General features: G+C 47.2%; 1 protein-coding gene across 1 annotated transcript; it reads right to left on the bottom strand.

The window, feature by feature from the left end:
- Positions 1-3: 3 nt before the first annotated feature.
- Positions 4-16411, bottom strand: LOC128440403 (tyrosine-protein kinase receptor UFO-like; the record flags this gene model as incomplete). The annotated part of the gene is given in 9 exon segments (XM_053423098.1): positions 4-95; positions 622-750; positions 5299-5494; positions 7785-7900; positions 7998-8078; positions 11015-11197; positions 11279-11379; positions 11742-11952; positions 15566-16411. Coding segments are annotated over 9 exon segments (1269 nt in total), but the record flags the coding sequence as incomplete, so codon positions are not given.
- Between the last annotated feature and the right edge of the window lie 3849 nt (positions 16412-20260).

Raw genomic sequence — 20260 nt, 5'->3', positions numbered from 1 at the left:
ATTGGACAGGGGGATGGACAGGTTGATTGACAGCTCAGTGTCCAATCCAGTGTCCCTGATGACCTGTCAACAAAAGGAAATAAAGGATCAAGCAGCTTTTCTTGATATCAGACGTTATCTGAGGATGGGGCGGCACAGTGGGACTACTGGTTTCCTCAGGGTTCTTCCTCCCACTGGCCACAAGCAGGCTGGGGTCAGGTTCATCCTCTTAAGACTCTAAACTGACCCTAGGCCTGATTGTGGTCCTGTGGTGCACCACCCAGATAACAGACAAATGTGGATGATGCCAACACCTCTGGTTCTTGTGGCCCAAACAAAACGGATGTGAGCCCAAATGTGACCGAAACATCCCAAACTCAAACGTGGGGCCTCTGGTCCAACCTGTGGTGCTGCAGGTGTAAACAGGATGTGAACCTACAGTGACTCAGGTGGTCAATGGTCAATATGGCCCTAATAGCACAGAACAAATCCAAGGCCACCTTTGGTTGACTTGTGGCCCAGATCTGGCAAACAGGAGGACAAGTGGTATCGATAATGGATGGATGGATTGATGGAGCATCTGATGTTGCATTGTGTGTAGTTGTGCGTGTGTGTGTGTGTCTGACTGACCTGCTGAGTGACAAGGCGTGCTGTACTCCACCATGTAGCCCTGTAGTTCTCCATTCAGCTTCCCGGGAGGCTCCTCCCACTCCATCAGCACGTCCGTCCCGTTCAGCGCCACCGTCACGTTCACAGGTGGGTTCTCTGGAACTGGACCACAGAACAAAAAGGGACATTACGGCATTTTGGGGTTTGCAGAGTTGTTGCCGTTGGTATTTATAAGCCTGCAGCTCAGTGTGCGTCTGCAGGCTCGGTGGTCAGGGGCCACTGGGCTGGGGGGTGAGCCAGGCGTGTGTTGTTTTGACAGCCTGGAGCCTCCGGGGTGTGGATGACTACAACAACTGGGAGGAGAGGATGTACGAGAATGTGGAGAATTCGTCTTTATTAGGACAAAGATAAGGAGGCAGTGGAAGGAGATCAGCTGAGTTCAGAAGCCACTGCTCTCTCTCTAAGATGGACGCATGCTGGGGCCTGTGTCGCCTCCTTCACCCTGCCCCGACTCCTTCACCCTGCCCCGACTCCTTCATGCTGCCCCGACTCCTTCATGCTGCCTGACTCCTTCACCCTGCCCTGACTCCTTCACCCTGCCCCGACTCCTTCATGCTGCCCGACTCCTTCATGCTGCCTGACTCCTTCACCCTGCCCCGACTCCTTCACCCTGCCCCGACTCCTTCATGCTGCCTGACTCCTTCACCCTGCCCCGACTCCTTCATGCTGCCCCGACTCCTTCACCCTGCCCTGACTCCTTCATGCTGCCTGACTCCTTCATGCTGCCTGACTCCTTCATGCTGCCTGACTCCTTCATGCTGCCCCGACTCCTTCATGCTGCCCGACTCCTTCATGCTGCCCCGACTCCTTCACCCTGCCCCGACTCCTTCACCCTGCCCCGACTCCTTCACGCTGCCCCGACTCCTTCATGCTGCCCCGACTCCTTCATGCTGCCCCGACTCCTTCCCTGTTTCTGCTTTGTTCTCTCCCGTCTCCTCCTTTTTCTTTTCTCTGGAGCAGAGAGCAAAAAAAAGGCTTCTGGCAGCAGAAATACCCAGTGGAGGGAAATCTAGCTGAACGGCATACTAGAAATAGTGTGAGGAATGTTAGTGTGTGTGTGTGTGTTTGTGTGTGGGTGTGTGTGGGTGTGAGAGATTGATGCTCTGGATAGCGCAGAGATCCAGGAACCTTTTCGCCAAGGAAACAAAAGTGTCCATTTCCTTTGTTGGTGCTTGAGTAAGGACTGTCTTTGTCTTTGTGTCTCGCTCACAAAGTCACACAAACAAGGTGGACACACCCACACCCACACACACACACCCACACACTTACACTCCCGTCCCCGACACACACACACACACACTTACACTCCCGTCCCCAACACACACACACACACACATTCTACAAGTCAGTGTGAGTTTGGGAAACATGGCCCAGCCTATGGATGATGTTATCAGGAAGCGTTTGGCGGCTGATTGTTTCCACATGTGGTCTCGGCTCGTTCTGCCAGCGGCAACAAAAACAACCTCCGAGTTAAGTTCGCTCCAGAAGTTCGTCTCCACCAAACTCCGACGTCATCTCTCTCTCTCTCTCTCTCTCTCTCTCTCGTCCTCCCTCTCCACCTTTCTGCTATCTTTTCTCTTTTTCTCTCCATCCCCTCCTCCCCATCCCACACGACTCCATCTCAAAGTCTTCTTCTCCCTCCCTGGGTTAATGCCTTTCTCTCTCTCTCTCTCTCTCTCTCTCTCCAGTCGCACGATTTGGGGAAGTTTTCTGCAGAAACAACAAGACCTGAGCCGGAGTTGTTTTCTGGAAAGCAGAGGGAGAAGAAAACGGCCTCACGTTGTTTCTCTGCTTCCCACATGAAAGCGACGCTGGCTTTGGCAACGCAGGCCGAGAAACAAACACATCTGAGGAACAATTAGTTCACAACAGCGAAGGTTAACATCTGCATCCAAGGCGGCCTACTGTTTTACAGTGGGTTGTGTGCTGCCGTGTTAGGAAGCATTAAAAACCTCCAACGTGCATCTCGTCCTCTGCGTCTCCACACGTGGACGGAACAAGGTCATCGTTCAGCCAGAGTCTGACTCACGACCCTGGGAGCTGCTCTCTGTTCTCCATTAATGAAAACAAGCTCAGCACGGAACAGGAAACTCTTCTCAGATCAGTGAAATGTTTGGTGTCATCACAAAACTCTCATCGATTCTCACGACGGAGCAGAACTGCCGTCCTCTAAAGCTCCGCGGCGGCCTTTCTGCTGACGGGAGCATTACAGGGAAATACATATGACGCATGTGTGTGTGTGTGTGTGTGTGTGTGTGTGTGTGTGTCTGTGTGTGTGTGTGTGTGTGTGTGCATGTTTTCGGGTCCAATCAAACTTCTCCCTTTCTTCCTGCTTCCACAGATTTGATATGTATTTGAATGCAGCGCTATTATAGAATAGAAACGCTCCGACAAAACAGATGATTCAAATGTTTATGAGTTATGGGTCTGGATCTTCAGTCCTTGTTCTGATCTGTGTGTTTCTACAACCAGTCGTAGTTAGTTCCCTTTGTTTTGTGCTTTGGAAAGATTCATTTCTTTCCGAAGCATAAAGAGAATCCATTTACAGAACGGACATTTAAAACGTAATCCCATTGCAAACTTCAGGATTAGGAGGGTGACACGGGTCGTTTGTCTTCCTCCCCCCCCCCCCCCCCTTCCCTCTGTTCTCTCAGCCTCCAGGGAAAATCGTGGACTTTGGGAAAACAGCAAAATGAGTGTTTTCTCAAAGCGCCCCCTTCCCCCCCCATTTCCACCCACGGTCTTCCACCCCGTCCATCCCTTCGCCTACTCACATCATCAGCCCGCTATTTTTGTTTTTTCCCACAGTGCCGATGGCTGTGTGCTCTGAAAAGAGAAATCCCAGGTCACCTGGGGTCAAGAAAAGAGGGGGGGGACTAGGAGATGAAGGCTGGAGAACCTCGCTCTGCCTCGTTTTTGAGATGCAGGGAATAAATTCCTCGGTGGTGTTTTGCGGGATTTGAGAGAGGAAAAGAAACGAGAGCAGGTTAGGGGAGGAGGTTTTCGGGAAGTGGAGGATGGATATGAAAATAAAAGCGAGTTGGCAGGAGAAGGATGAGAGCGCGGTCGTTTTTCAGACATGAACCCGTTGGCTTCCACGTGCGGACTCAGGGTCGGACGCGTTCTCCACGACAGGAACCTTTAAGGAACATTCAGGCGAGGGGCGGAGTCTCGAGTTCTCCAGATCATTTCAGGAGAACGTGCAGAGTTCAGTTCATGTGATGAATCCAAACATTCAAGAATCAGGGAGGAGACGTAGGAGAAGCAAAGAGGAAACTCACCCACATGTTAGAAATAGTTCAACCCAGTATTTACACAATCTGTTAATGAGAAACATTACGGGAGTGACAGCGTCCACCTCTCTCCGACCTCTAATGCCTCCTGAACTACATCTGACCACCAGCTCAATCTCATCCTTATGTTTTTTTATTTCATCCTCTGACTCATTAGAACAAGTGTCGAGAGAGCAGCCGCAGATAAAATCAAAAAAAAAAAAAAGAAGCCCGACGGGGGATTTATACAATTTGGCAAAAAACAGCCTTTTTCCACTGAAGTGAAACAGAGGTTGTTGTAACTCTGCTGAACAAAGAACTGAAACTCTGCGGTCCGGACAGAAACAAGAGAATCTGGAAACCACTATTCTCCTTCTCCTTTACAGAGAGTTCTGCTTCTCTCCCTCTCTCCCGCTCGTGAGAGAATCTGTGTTTTTTCGGATCGTAAGCAGCTTCCATTATGGAAAGCCCCCGTCATCCCTGCCGTGGCATATCTCTGCTCTTAGTAAACTCTATTTCCATATTTCCTATTCATCCGCGGATAGAGACGGCATGAGCTGGCATGGAAAATCCCACCTCAGTCTAAACACACACACACACACACACACACACACACACACACACACACACACCAGCCCAGCATTACAGCTTGGACAGATCGCTGAGATCTTAACTGAGGCCTTTCAGGAGACTTTAACGTCCTCCCTCTCTCCCTCCCTCCCTCCCTCCCTCCCTCCCTCCCTCTCTCCCTCTCTCCCTCCCTCCCTCCTTCTCGTCCCACATACTCTGTCCCTTCAGTACCAGTCTGCCTTCCACCTCAGGAGTTTACATTTGGAGCCCAGTTCACAGTGACTCTGGCGTCTGGTATTTTTTCATCAACACAGACTTAAAGGTAAAAGGGGCACAGGAAGGATTATTATGACAGGGACTGCTTCTCTCTCTGTGTGTCTGGACTCGTTGGGAGTCAAACTGAAAAGCAGTCAACAGACAACTTCCCAGTTTGAGGCGAGATAGAAAACAAGGAGACAGACAGATATCATCAGAGAACAACTCACACACATGAGTTCCTGAGCAGAAACAGTTCATATCAAATCTGTGCATCTACGACTCGAGATGCGAGTGGGAAGCAGCAGAACGGCCATGAAACGGAGAAATCTGTGAAATGAAACAGTCCACAGCACTTTAAGAAGTGTCTCAATTGTGCGTATCGGCTGTTGTGTAGCGTTTGTTATGTTCCCGTCAGACGGCAGGGACGGGAGGAGACTTGGACTGGAATCCCAGCCAGTAGCACGATAACGCTGCCGTGACCTTGACTCACTCACACACACACGACCTCCAGTGTGAAAACAAACATCTCCTCAAGTGGCCGAGCTCTCACCTCCTTCACTGGTGCGCAGCTCCACCCAGGGCGACCAGGCCGAGGGGCCCTGGCTGCTGTGACAGGCCACCCTCACCGTGTAGAGGCTGTGGGGCTCCAGGTCCCCGATGAGGTGGGTGGAGGGCGGGATGTTCACGTTCTGGTTGTGGATCATCTTCTCTGGGCCGTCGGCGAGCGACTCTCCTGACCCCCGGGCCTGGAGGACGGAGAAGACAAACTTAAATATCATGTTGTTGAATTTGGTTCACTGCTGAAAGGCCCAAACAGGAAGAGGACGCTGCTCTTGTAGTGCATAGGTTTTATATATTAATAATAACTCATATGATGGAGAAATCTGTTCCAACATGTTCAGGATTTAAGATAAAGCTAAAAAAACACCCAGCCAAAGCTTAAACTGGACAAATACACACAAACTCAGAGCAACAACATGTAGAAAGCAACTGGATTCAAAAGGGAAATGTCATCTGAATTAATATTAATTAATTCATATTATTGACCAGTTTAAGGGTTTTAGATATTTGTGAAAAATACCGTGAATTAAAAAGCTGCTGTGACAACAACTTATCTAAGAAAGAAAATCTTGTACTTTTCAAAAAATTTGTGTAAAATGACTTTAAATGACTTTTTGTAATAATAATCAAAGCTTAATTTATTTAATTCATAGAAAAAAATGGGTTAAATTGTCAAAACTAAAATAAAATCATACTCTTAAGCCAGCAGACGCTTGTTTATGACTTATTGTGGATGGAGAAGAAGGAGTTTGTTGTCTGATTCCTAACGACGGTTGGAAAGTTGTCGCTCGTTACGTGTTAATTGTGTAAAATTGTGTAAACGCTGTGTGAGCGTGACCCCGACTCAGCGAGGTGCACCGTGAGCAGAACTCATCAACCCAACGATCACACACATGAAAACCTGCTGCCGCTGCAAAGCCACGCTGGTGGAAAACAACACGTTTAAAGAGGAACACGAAGCAGAGAAGAAGAAATAAAAAATCCTTCATTGCACAAATCTTGAAAACCACATTAAAGTGTCTGGTTCTTTGTTCTCTGCTGCACCGGCTCATTATCGAGAGGCTGCTGCAGGCAACAGGCTGCATCGCACAGTCAGAGCTGCGCCGAACAGGGGAGCTACAAATTACATGAGCAGAAACAGATTAGCCCTGTGTGTGCACGTGAGTGGGGTGTGCACGTGACTGTGTGTGAGGTCCAGGTATTCCTCGTGTTGTGGGGACCTAAGTCTGTTTATACACCAACATTCTGGGGACTTGTCTTCCTTATGGGGACAAAAAGCAAATCCACGTGGGTTTAGGTCAAAGTTTGGTTTAGGTGAAGTTTAGGATTAGGGAAGAAGTAAAGGTTAGAATAAGATAACAAGAAAGTTACCAGAATGTGTGTGTGTGTGTGTGTGTGTGTGTGTGTGTGTGTGTGCGTGTGTGTGTGTGTTATGTAGTGCGTTGGCAGTAACTTTTAAAATCAACAGCAGTCTGAGTTATCTGAGTAATTTCGAGATGTATTAGATTATCTGAATGAGTGTATGAATGCCCTGTGTGTGTCTGTGTGTGTCAGAAACGTGGTGAATCACCGTGCAGCCTGTAAACAAGTGTGTTTAATCTAATTGTGAGTCTGAGTCACACTGCATTCCCCTTGCATGGCTCAGACAAAGTGTACCTGCTGCCTATACCCACAACCGTTCTCTTTCTTTGTTTCTATGTTTCTATGTTTCAATGTTTCTATGTTTCTTTGTTTCTTCCTTCCTTCATTCCTTTATATGTTCGTTTGTTTTTTCATTCTTTCCTTTCTGATCTTTTTGAGTTTCTGGTTTCTCGTTGCCACACAAAGAAAAGTTAAATTCAAATGATTTGTGCCCCGTGCTGCTGAGGCTGGCCCCTCGCCTTGTTCCCCTGTGAGGGGTGGAGGGGTTGAGAGAAGACCGAGGGGAAGGGCGGGGTGAGAGGGGGGGGGGAGAGAAAGAACAGCGAGAGGTACGAGGGGCAGCTTTATTAGAACCAGACGTTTAGGGGTGGTGCTGCACTGCTCCAAAAGAAAAATAGTTCCCCGGCTCTGCTGCGACCAGAGAAGTGGCAGAGAGACACTGACAGAGAACAAGAGAGAGAGGGAGCGGTGCTGGTCCAGGAGGCCACTTTCCCAGAGTGAAACCTGATCCACTGGTGCAGGAATAAAGCAGGGAGGGGTAGAGGATGAGTTAAGAGAAGAAAAGAGAAGAAAAGAGAAGAAAGAGAAGAAAGACCTCTTTTCTTTAAAAAAAATCAGCCCTGGAAAAAGGTGCGACTCTGTTTTGCAGCGTCCCACAAACAGAGTGATGAGTTTATTTAACACACAGGTCAAACAGGCGCAGGGAGTTTTCCAGCCTCGTTTTCCCAGCTTGTGGTTTTTCTCCTCTCTCTCTCTCTCTCTCTCTCTCTCTCTCTCTCTCTCTCTCTCTCTCTCTCTCTCTCTCTCTCGCTCGCTCGTGTCACGTGGTCTCACCTGAACCGAGCAGCGGATGATCGGGTAGTCGCCGCCGAACCCCGCCCGCCACGCCAGGCGCAGGCTGGTCTGAGTGACCTCCACGGCTCGGAGGTTCTGAGGCTGCAACGGAAGAACTAGACACAAGACAGAAATAAATACAGATTAGATAAACAACAACAAACCAGGAGAGGTTTTTTAAAGAGGCCGCACCGGAGTTCTCGTGCCACCTACCAGTGATGGTGCCGGATCCAGATGTGGCCACACCTTTGCGGTTGTGAGCTTCACAGGAGAAGGTGCTGGTCCGGTTCAGACCTGGACGGAAGAATCAGAACAACACACACGTGTGAGGAGTGATCGTTTGAGCTCTACACAAACCAGGGTGCTGAGTCGCAAATAATAATTATGTGAGAAACGGTGTGAAAGGTTGAGGTGAAGTGAGAATAGTGAGAGGGTAATGTTTTCCATAAGGTAACGTGATCTCTCTCTGTCAGCCCTGTTATGATCGTGTGTGTGTGTGTGTGTATGTGTGTGTGTGTGTGAGGACATTTTTAAGAGACCAAAAAACTAAAGGGCTGAAAGTCATAAAAAAGGTCGAGACTATTTCTGCTACATTTAAATAAATAAAAGCATCAAATTTCACTTTCTTCATTCAACACACATGTCTTGTTTAAGTATCTTCTTCTTTGTTGATGATATTATTTGAATTAGTTTGTTGTCTTGACCATGAAGTTGAGGTTACATGTTAATAAATAATCAATACAGTGAGATTTGATTCAACAGTATCTCCCATTATTGTTTCTTGATAAGGTTTTTAAAATATATATTCATTGAAGTTGGAGGGAACATCATGTTTGCCTACATGACAACTTTTATTTAACAGGAAAAACTATGATTAGAAGATATTTCAAGTTCAACATCTTTGGTTGTATTTGTGTTTTTCTTTTTCTTAATAGTTATTTAAGATAAAGTCTATTGTTAAACTGAAGAATGCATTTCTGTTAAATTAAGGGTTTGATAACGTCGATCCAATATTATTCTAAAATATGTATCGGCCAATATATCCCTCTTGGAAAGTTTTTACTCCATATTGGTGGATCTGGATATTTAATAGAACCACTCATCTTTAGATCTGTAAACCAGTGAAAGGGTGAAAACACTATGTGTTCAAACCACATGCATTTATCTGAGAACAGAGAGAATCGGTCCTGCAGAGTCTGAGCTGCTGAGGCTCCTCTGACACCGTGACACCGCCATTCAACACAGAATGAGTCCTCTGACAGAAGTGACTCACAGTGTGCTCTCACACTCCAGTCATACCACAAGACCGTGCACACACACACTCACACACACACACACACTCACACGCTGAAACATGTGATGTTCACGTTTTATCACTGTTATCTAACACCCCGACACTGACCACCAGCCACCAACACAGGATCACAGTGTGTCGCTCCGCACGGACGGCACCATGCCTCCATTGTGTTGTGGCCGGAAAAAAGAACTAGGGGCACGATCCTCTCTGGGTGAGGCGGGGTTGGGGGGGGGTTGAGAGAGGAAGAGGAGGGAGGGCTGATCACTGGCGGCTGTGTGGGTGAATGAACTGCTCATCAGGCCATCTCGAGATTGCGCCACTCGCCCTTCTGTCTGTTTCCGTCCCCGTCAGCAAACTGCAGCTCAACGTCCAGCGAGCAGCAGCAGAAGAAGAAGATGTCGGTCAACAGGAAGCACTGAGCTCATGGGCATCGCAGCACTGACCAATATTAGTCAGAGAGTATTACGACAGGGGCTTACTGTACTTTTCATAGTTTTGGTGATGTACTCCAGCTGTTTGGTTCGTTTTACAAGTTGAAATAGTCATTGTTGATTTAACGACTCCCTTTTAGATTTCTGGAAAGGATCAGGTTCATAAATCCAAACTGTGTAATTACTTTTAAATGTTTTCATGCTCTGACTTTTCAGAAAACATGACTTTCCTCAGACTGTCCAATGCTGCAGCTCCTCTTTTCAGCCTCTGTCGGAAAACACTTAGTTTTAAGGCGCCTGTCTCTTTAAGCCCCCCCCCCCCTCCTGGTAAAACTTCTTAACTTTGCTAAAGTCCTGTTTTCCAACTTGCAAATATATTCAGTTTGCAAAGCTACAAAACAGAGAGATACACGAACACCCTCCAGGAACAATGGATTCCAGGCCCTAGAACACGAGCATGGAACAGTGTGTGAGGACTTTCTTCAAGTTGTAATAACTTGTGCACTGGGAATAATACAACAGGGGTTTTAGTTCCTTCACTGTCGATCACATGTGAGTGGAAAGCTGCAGTTACAGGGGAACCCATTGTCCTTGACTCCTCACAGGTCCGTGTCATTCCTCCTCACCAGCCTAGTGAATGATTATTTGCCTTGGTGCGGACCTGTGGTCGGTCGGAGCAGCTGCCCATTCCACAGCTGTGAGTGCAGGTTCCCGGCAGCGGCAGCGGGTCGGCACGTTGGCAGCCTCCTCGGATGAGTCAACCCAGATCCTCACAGGGACCACTGCCGCCTGCCCCTCACTCCATCAGTCTGACTCAGCCTGTCCTCCTACTACTGGACTTAACACAGAGCAGATCTCTGGCACGCAGCTGAGGTCCAACGCCAGTAACTGAGCCCTCCTCCTGGTTATAACTGTCCTTTTATCTCTTCATGTCCTCTTCTCCCATTAGTCCAATCTTGTGCCTGCTGCTCTGTCTTTACCCAACAACCACAAAACCACAAGTTACAATGGATCCAGTGGCAGTGGGCCAGCCGACCCTCTCTCTCTCAGGGGAGGGTGGTTGCTCTGTGGTTTTGTTTCATCCATGAAGGGGGGAGGATCTGTTAAGTCTTTGAAACTATAGAAGAAAGTTTCAGTGCTGCTTTTTAAAGAGCAAATTATAATCAACCTAAATGGATAAATGCAATCGAAGGGTGTTTTATTGTGTTGTTTCGAGTGATTTAAACAACGTTGCTACTTGGACTAGAACTACAACTTACTGGAATGTAAATCCCTGTGACCTTTGACCTCTGACCACCCAAATCCAATCAGTTGATTTGTGAGTCCATGTGAATGTTGGTGCCAAACTTGAAAGGATTCCTTCAAGGCCTTGTTGAGATATCGTGTTCACAACAATGGAAACGGACAGACGGACAACTTGATAACAAAGCCTCCAGCCTCCCGGCCTTGGCATGGCAGAAACTGTTTAAATGTGACACTGGCTGCTGAGTGGAGTTTGATACCTGTGAGGTTGAGCGTGGAGGGCGACATGGCCACGGGGTCCGACAGGGAGTTGAGCGGAGCCCCGTCCTGCAGCCAGATGACCCTGACCGGCTCCGGGGGGCCGTGGGCCACGCAGCTCAGGCTCAGGGACACGTTGGCCACCACCGACATGTGCTGGGGCTCCACGGAGAAATGAGGAAGGCCTGAGGGAGGATTAACGGAGTCAGACCTTTTACCAACAGTCCAAGTAAATCTGCTTTGTGGCTGTCAGGAGATGAACTCACCCTCCAGCTGGATGCTCCCCTCCTCGGACAGAACCTGCAGATGTTCCGACAGGACAGCACATCTGTAGGAGCCCATGTCAGGAAGCTGCACCTTCTCGATACTGCAAAGAAAGAAACATGATTTCAGTGCTTTCATAAATATCAAGCAAAGACAAATCCCAAGTGACAAAGTGGGAGATAGAGGCAGAACGAGCCTGATAACTTCCCTTCCACATTTTGCTATCCAATCACGCAGGGATTAAACACATTCAGGGATTCTACTGGTTTTATCAGTTATTTCCAGTGCTCTCCACAGCAGCTGGAAGTCAGTGCACGGATCCAACAGAACTGGTTCAGCCAGGTGAACGGACAAGGTGGAGGAACAGGAAGTAAAATACAATCACAGCAGATTTGGAGCAGGTGTGGCTGCCTCTCAACATTCATTATTAGATCTCATGCAGCGTCCTGAGGGAGGCAGACCTACCTCAGCGTGCTTATTATCGTCCAACTGTGGCCGCCAGTGTGACCTTGGAACTGGTTGGTGTCTGCATACTGGAGTGGAACGCCGTCTCTCAGCCACAGCACATCAGGCGGGTCCTCCTCCTCACCCCCCGACCCCGTCAGGACACAGTGCACCTTGACGGGTCGGCCCAGCGAGGAGATGATATGAGCCGGACTCCGCTCAAACTCCAAATCTGTGATTGAGAGAAGGAGGATGAAGGAGAAGTGTGTTTGTGTTTCTGTGAAACCTTATTTAACAACCTGGAGCTTTCCCTTCTAAAGACTGCGTTAGGTCTGACTTTATAATATGTTCATACAATATTAAAATTAATATTCGACACAGTAAATCTAGATCTTTGGCTTTTGAATGGTTTGAATCGTGCAAACAAAAAACATGACTTCTCTTGAAGGTAAAAACCAAAAGGAAACATAGAAAGTCACTGAGTAGAGCGCATACTTCTTCTAAATTTAATTTCACACACTTTTCACTATCAGTCCTCTCAACATGGCAGTTTTTTCCGGGAATTGTTCCCTGTGAAATTGGTGAAAATGTCCAAAACCAACAGAAATTAAATTTAAAGTGAGATTAATACACTTTGGGAAGCTGCAGCATTGAATGAACGACTCAAACACGTAATCGATGATCAATATTAAAGTTGACAGGTCGATGAATCAACTGATCTCTTCACCTCTGAACCCGTCATTGTGCTCACTCTGATAAATCCGCTCATTAATGCAGGACTGGTTTCATCCCAGCATCGAGTTCACCCAGCACCACACCGGCTCTCTGGTGAGTCTGGTTATCTGGTGAGCGATAGAGGGGCTGACCTGAGGAGCACAGAGCTGATACTGGGACAAAGGCTCCTTGTTACGGCCCCAGTGTCACAGCCCAGAGAGCAAACACACATCCAGGGTTTCTCTCTCTCTCGAGCTGCAGGTCGACTGGGAATCTGCTCAACGTCCACAACGTGAAGATTCGCCAGAAATACCAGGACTATAAACTTCTCGTGGCTGCTTCTGGCTTCTCTCGCTTTTCAGAACATTTAACGGAAACGAGAGATGAAGTTGAGGATAAATCATGTGCGTCGGTTTGAAAACTAAAAGAACAGACACTCCCGTGGGTTTGTTTGGTCCTTTAGTCCTCGGGTCGCTCTCTGTCTTCTGAGGTATCAAATAAAAATGCTGAGCATCCGAGGCACGCTCACCCTGCACTTGATAAGAAGACTTAAAAGATTAAATGATTTGGGAACATTCCAACTCGGCCGGAGTTTTAGAATTTCTGGACAGGAATAAATCACACGTTTCACCGAGTGACGCCTGTAAAGATTTTCTCAAGCCCGTCAGCCCGCCCTCATCGTCTATTTCACGGCCGACCTTTGACCCCTTCACCCCGGAGGGCTGAGAGAAAAACACACGTAAACACTCATCATTCACCCGCAGCACACAGACCTTAAAACAACTTCTCACAAGCCAGAGTTCATCACTTGATACAATGAGTGTACATTTAAGATTAGACTAAAGGATCGAGGATTTCCAAAAATATAGAGTTTGTGGTTATGTTTTCATCTGTTTGTCTGTTTGTCAGCAGGATGATGCAAAACCTACTGCAGGGATTAAACCACAGAACCAGGAAATACAAGATGTTTTTCAACATTCTCAAAGTCAAATATACAGGACTGTTTCTCTCTGATCCCCAGTTTAAATATATAAGTACACAAGCGACATATAAGTACACAACATACCAATACACAAGCAACATATAAGTATACAACATAAAAGTACAAAAGCGACATGTAAGTACGCAGTCAAAAGGGCACTGGGAGGAAATGAACCTCAGTGTGAGATTATAGTGCAAAGAGGAAGAGATGCCAAATAGATGAATCAGTGCAAATACTTAATGACTAATGCGGAGACAATTCACAGTTGTGACAAGTTACGTTGGTCCAGAGCAACAACAGCAGCAGATGTTGTGACTTCATTTACGTGTTTTCTGATATTTGTAACTGTTTGTGTCATTTGGTGCAGATCCAGATGAAAAAATCCAGATCGAATGAATTTAGATGTGGTTTCTCTACAGGGGACTGCTGGGCCTTGGCGGATGTGCACGTTCTCTGGGTGCCTGTCTAGTTCCCCTCATATGAACGTGCTCTTTACACTTCACGTGCACACGTACATGCACGACTCAGAGAGCTTGTTCTGGGAGCGTGCAGTAAAAACCAAGGGCCCTGCTGAGTCTCTGCTCCACCGCCTCTCCGGCTCTCGGAGCTTCTTTGGCATTAAAAGTCATTCCTTCCTTTATTCCTAAGCTTGGCTGAGTCCTTTCAACGATCTGCTCGGCCCCGACTCATTACTCTCTCTTTTTTTTTTCTCACCCTTCAGCAGCAACACTGAATAAAACCAGCCCTACTTTCACTGTCTGTCTCTTTAGTGCTGCATTCATGTAATAATAAGCCTGTAAACCTTTTATGAGAATGCAGATGTAGACAGAGGCAGCAGGTCATGGTCAAAGTCTGTGTGTGTGTCTGTGTGTGTGTGTGTGTGTGTGTGTGGCCCCTGCTTCATTTGTGATTATCTCCTCCCTTGTGTCCCCTTTTGTCCCCGGAGGTCCCACACTCTTCTGTCTCTCTCCACCCTTCCTCTTTCTGTGTCTCTGGAAAATGTTCAGATGTTAAATGTCAGTGGACGTGCACATACCGAAAAAATACCACCACACAGTCCGAGCATTTATCCTCCTCTCGCTCCCTCCTTCTCCCTCTCTCTGGCTTTTTGACGCTCCTCCATTCTCCTTTGCCCTTTTTTCTCGTTTGGCCTCCCTTTCATGCCTTTCTTCAGATTCATCGCTACACATTTAACCACCTCCCCTCCCAGCGCTTTCTCCTGCGCTCTTGCCCCCTTACCCCATCCATCATCCCAGTGCTTGAGTCAGACCGGCTCTGACTCACAAACCAAAGCATTCGACCCCCCCCCCCCCACTCCCCTCCTCTCCTCCTCCTCAACTCCCGGGGCCCCCCCCAGCCGTACCTACATCCAAATAGGAACTGAGACATCAGGGGAAATTCTCCTGTGAAGCTATTAAATCACAGCAGCGTGGAGTAATCTCTGTCCCTGCTGGTCATACATCTAACTGAGGGCAGAGGTGCAGCTCCCAGAGAGAGGCTGCGTGGCTGTAATGGTCAAAACACATGAGCTGACAGGTGGAGGCCCCTGTAGGGACTCTGGGTTTTCATCCGCTGGCTGCAGAGGTCAGGGTTTTGGAACAGAAAGTGACCTCTGGGTGATAGTTGGCCATGTTCCCATGCACACTTACGGCTGTATAGTTTAGAGTCAACACTATTTATAGAGCAAGGTTTGTCTTTTTGCTCTTCTGGCTGAGGAGTGGGTTTTAATGACGTCCCCTCACTTTCCCAGCAGGATGTATTTTAAGCCTCTGAGCTGAGACATGTCTCTCAAACGTCCAATCAGGAGGAGAACCTCAGCTTGTTGCTGCACCTGATCATCGTGGAAAAACAGCTCTCCAGAAAAAACACACACTTTCCTGCTGTGACTGTCTCAACACCAGCAGATTTTTTTAAAACCCTTCTTTATCACCTTGTTTTAAAAGTGGAACGACTCCCTTGGTGTTGGCCACAGATGTTGAAGCACTTCCAGCTGTGGTTCCACTCCTCCAACCCACAGCAAATTGATTTAACGAGTTATAGGAGCAGAAAGCTGACTGAGCTAATTGCTCATTAAGATGTTTGGTGAAGTTGCCAAACAAGGCTGGAGAGTGAGGTTGGGGTGGGGTGGGTGGGGGGAGCTCCAGCTTACCTGTCAGGGAACCGGCGCCCACCGGCCTCCAGGCGGAAAACAAGAGGATCAGAAGCGACCATCTGTGAAACCCGGTCATGGTTCCTCTCGACGTGACGTCGCCTCTGAAAAGCAGCTTCAGGAGAAACGCAGTCATCTTGGAAACACCTCCGGACTCCATCACCGCATCTCAGCAGCTCCAAGACCTCCGCCCCCCCTTACCTCCTCCCCACTCAGACGATCCAGAAACCGGTTTATCCGCGAGTGGGAACCGAAACAAATCCGATTTCACACCGATCGTGGATAGAGAGAGGAACGTCCGCGCGTCTGGTCGCTTCCCCGCTTGTGTTGTTGTTGTTGTTGTTGTTGTTTTGTGTTGATCCAAATACACACGGCTCTCCAACGGGCGCGCGGCGAAACGAGCGCACTCCAAACTTTTCCCCCTGAAGTTTTCCAAATCCCAGTCTATACTGTAGAAACCCAGTGAGTATTATTTTTCAAACCAGTGTTCCCTGCAGCCTCTCTCCTTCTCACCGGTTCCCTCAGACTCACTCAGACATTCCCCCCCTTCGCCCTTTCTTCTCCCTCTCTCTCTCCCCCCCTTCAAACAGGATTCAAATTCCTCAACTCAACTTCTTTCCACCCTCCTCCTCCTCCTCCTCCTCCTTCTCTTCTCACTCCTCCTCCTCCTGGGTCTCCCTCCTTCCCTCGGAGGATGTGAGGAACCCTGCGGCATGCTGATTGTCTCCGAACAATCCCCCATTCGCTTTTTAATTACGCACGGATCCACACAAGTTGCAAATAGCCGCAGTGAATCGTTCATTTCCCGCTGGAAACAAAGTGGCCTGTGTGTGTGTGTGTGTGTGTGTGTGTGTGTGTGTGTGTGTGTGTGTGTGTGTGTGTGTGTGTGTGTGTGTGTGTGTGTGTGTGTGTGTGTGTGTGAGAGTGTGTGTGAGTGTGTTTGTGAGTCCGTCTGATGTCGGAACCTGCACAGAGAGCGAACGAGTCTGTTTACTAACAGATTCAAATCAGATTATTTTTTAAACACTAATACGAAACAGGGAAATTGGCTTAATATCAGATATCAATAAAGAGCAGAATTAAAAATGGAATTAAAATCAAATCAATCAATTAAAAAAAAATGAGACAAGAACATTAGGAGGTGAAGTAATGTGAGATTAGAGACTAGGATTAAAATGAGATGAGTTTTACATTGAAAACTTTATTTTCTTGATTATTAAATTTATTCTCATATTAATTGAGACATTAATCATATGTGCAGCTGATTTCATAAACACTTATCACTGTCTCCATATTGTATTTATCCAACAGATATTCTTAGGACCATTACAGTTTTATTTTTTATCGAACTTTATTATATCTCCATTTGTTGATATTTTGGTTCAAATTATTCTTTTGGTATTGTTTTTTTCTACTTTGCAGATTTTACTGCGTCTCATTTCTGTTTGTGTGTCTTTGAATGTTTTGTTTATTTTCTACACTGCAGCTCTATCATTATCTCAGCCTCATTGTGTTCCTAAGGTCAACACAAAGGTTGAATGGATGAATGAATTAGTCTCCGTGTCTGGGCCACAATACACATTATTAACACCTTAATTAATTTGCATTGTTAATAAAAACCAACTTGTTTTTAAAGGACGTCCTGAAGAACCAACGGCTTCTAATGAATTCCCTCAACCGGCCTGAAAACTAATTAAGTGGATTCTCAATACAACGTGAACTTTATTGACTTGCTGCTAAAAGTTTCAACCTTTATTTAACCAACATCTTAGTTAGGGTGGAATCACAGCCTCCTGATGGGATAAAGGGATTCAACCAAACAGAGGTCAGTAATCAAACTTCTGTGTTTGCATGAAACTCCACTGGTGCATCCTGAGCTGCTAAATAAACGCTGCAGGTCCCATCACATCGGACTGGGATGTCTGAGGGGAGCTGTGCTGGTGCAGCTCTCTACTGGGAGAAGGCCCTGCAGAGTTCACGTGAATCATTAGTTTTCTGTCTCTCTCTCATTAAAGTGCTGGGAGGTGCTGGGACGCAGGTTGTGGAGAGACCTGGTCCCACTGGCCCTTTAAGAGTGGCTCTGTGGACAGTGTTGTGTTCCCAGGGTCTTTAATGGAGACAGAGAGGGACTGAGAAAGACCCCATTGTATCTGCTCCCTTTTCAATAGGAGCTTGAGCAATGGCGCTCTCAGTGCTCCCAGATAGAAGCCCAGAGAGGGGGGGGGGGAGAGGGGGTCACCGAGGGGGTCCTGTACAAGAAAGAGGGGAGTTCTTCTCCAGAACACAAAGTTTTTTGGGGCTGGATGAACCTGGAAGCTGGGAATGTTTGGGTTTTTGAGGGGGATGGGCGTCAGCTGCAGGAATCAGCATTCAGGTTTAAGCCAAATCCTGCAAACCTGATTCACAAGAACCCCCCCGACTTCAGGATTTACAGATTTATAAAGGAAGTGAGAGTGGATTTGAAATGCCTCAAGTCAAAAAGCCACTCGGACCAGCAAAACCAGTCACACAGACACATTGTCGGGCTGCAGCACCATTCTGCCCAGTGGGCTCTGCTGAACAAAACAACCTGTTCGTTTCCAGTGAGAGACTCTACTGGCTGCAGGACCTGGGAGACACCTCGGTGCTGCTCTCCCAGCCGTAGGACCACCGGGGGGGGGGGCTCTTCCTCTTCCTCTTCTTCACCTCCTTGTTTCTGCAGCCAAAGATGAAGTGCTTCCCCCAACCTGTTGATGCATCACAGGAACTGACTTGACATGTGACTGCCTGGAGTTTGCAAGGGCTCTTCTGTCCCCTGGTGGCGGCAAACGGAAAAGGCCTCTTTCCTCACATGAGCAAATCCTCCACAATTCAATTCAAATGGTTTCACTTTGATAACAGTTTGGGGGGAGGTAGTGGGAGGAGCTTTGTTCGATTTTTATTTAGTTGAGGACTGTTTTGGTTGTTTGTAAAGTTTCCATTTCACATATTTGTAAGCGTGAAAACAAACAGATATGTTCTGTCTCTTTCCTGTTGTTATTAGGTTGTTGTTTTTGAATTCATACAGTTGTGTTACATTTTTTTGTCATTAATGCAACAGCAAAAATGTATTGATATATTCTTTCAGAATTGATCATAAAACACGACTACTGGTTGCAAAAAATGGACATAGTCCCATAAGAAGATGAAATTTTAGGATTGTATTCTATCCATCATCCATCATCCATCATCCATCCATCCATCCATCCATCATCCATCCATCAATCCATTGATTATCTGTGCCGATTATCCTTTGGATAAGCTGGAGTCAATCCCAGCTGACATTGGGCGAGAGAGGAAGAGAACATCCTGGACAGGTCACCATATTATCACAGGGCTGATAGAAGTCAGTGGCTGTTTGTGTCTATATACAGATCTACATGTGTACAGAGAGATATAGATATAGATATTATAGACACAAAGAACCATGCCAGAACATTTACATCTGCATGTTAGGAGACAGTATCAACTATTGCACATGTGCATCATACTCGCTTTTGAAAGTGGCACAGGAGAACCAGGGAGAGAGAGACTCCAGTGAGAGTGAAAATATAAAACGTCCCTGGAGGCAAATAGAAGATCCATTGACCCTGTGTTCATTTGTATTGTTGTTCTGATTCCTCTTTTAATCGCTGATTTATCAAAGAGTGTATTTTTAAGCCTTTTGTCTTCGTTCAGGCTCCATCTTTCAAACCATGCCTCCATGAAAGCTGTATACGTGAGACCTGTTTGACTTCAGTCTGGCAGTGGACATTTTTTTTTTTTTATCCCTCCTGTTACATAACGTTTTTTCAAACTGTGATAATCAAGCCCGGGCCGAGACAATGAGAGACGTTTAATCCAGGTTGGATATGTGACCTTGAAAAGCCGTTAATATCTTGGAGGTTGTTTCACTGGTGAGGCCACGTGTCCCAGGTCCGGGCAGATTAGAACCGCGGTCGGATCTTCAGCACCACAACAACAGGCTTCCAGCTTTACAAGAATAATAATCTGTTGTTTTTTAATCTGCCCGAGCGGGAGGTGATCCAAACCCTGTCTCCGAGCAGGTTCGATGACATTTCAATGTTGACCTGTCGCCCATATGGTTCGTCCAGGGCCGCAAATAATACAGGCTTAGATCTGTGTTTCTGAGAGAGGGGCAGTGTGGCACGGCCCAACGTGAACATGACATCTGGTGACGGCCATGATGAAGATCACAGGATCCCTCTGATGGGATTTGTCCATCGCTGTTATGATTATTATTCGTCCCTCCGAGGCTCATGTGTCTCTGTGCAGCAGGGACGGCTCCAATTCCTCTCACCAGGGCACGGCTTTAAGGAGGGGAGGCCTAAATAGTGCGGATTATACTCTCTCTCTCTCTCTCTCTCTCTCTCTCTCTCTCTCTCTCTCTCTCTCTCCCCCCCCCCCCCCCCCCCTCTCTCTCTCTCACCCTGTTCTTTTCATCATCAGAAGCCTCCATGTCTCACTTCAGTCCCTGGTGCCGTGATGACCACAGGCATGAGCACAGCGGGCGTTCATCGAGGCTTCCTCAGGAAATATGGTAGGTCTGATTTGATTCCCTCAGCAGCAGGTAGTTCCTCACTCTATATCTGAGACACAGCTTGTGTTTCATGTTGTGCATTATGTATATTTGTCCATTAAATGTAGGAGTATTAAGGTTCTTTTGAATCATCTCCC

This window comes from Pleuronectes platessa, chromosome 5, assembly GCF_947347685.1.
Source record: "Pleuronectes platessa chromosome 5, fPlePla1.1, whole genome shotgun sequence".
In the NCBI taxonomy this organism is placed as follows: domain Eukaryota; kingdom Metazoa; phylum Chordata; class Actinopteri; order Pleuronectiformes; family Pleuronectidae; genus Pleuronectes; species Pleuronectes platessa.
This window is presented reverse-complemented; position numbering and strand designations above follow the sequence as displayed.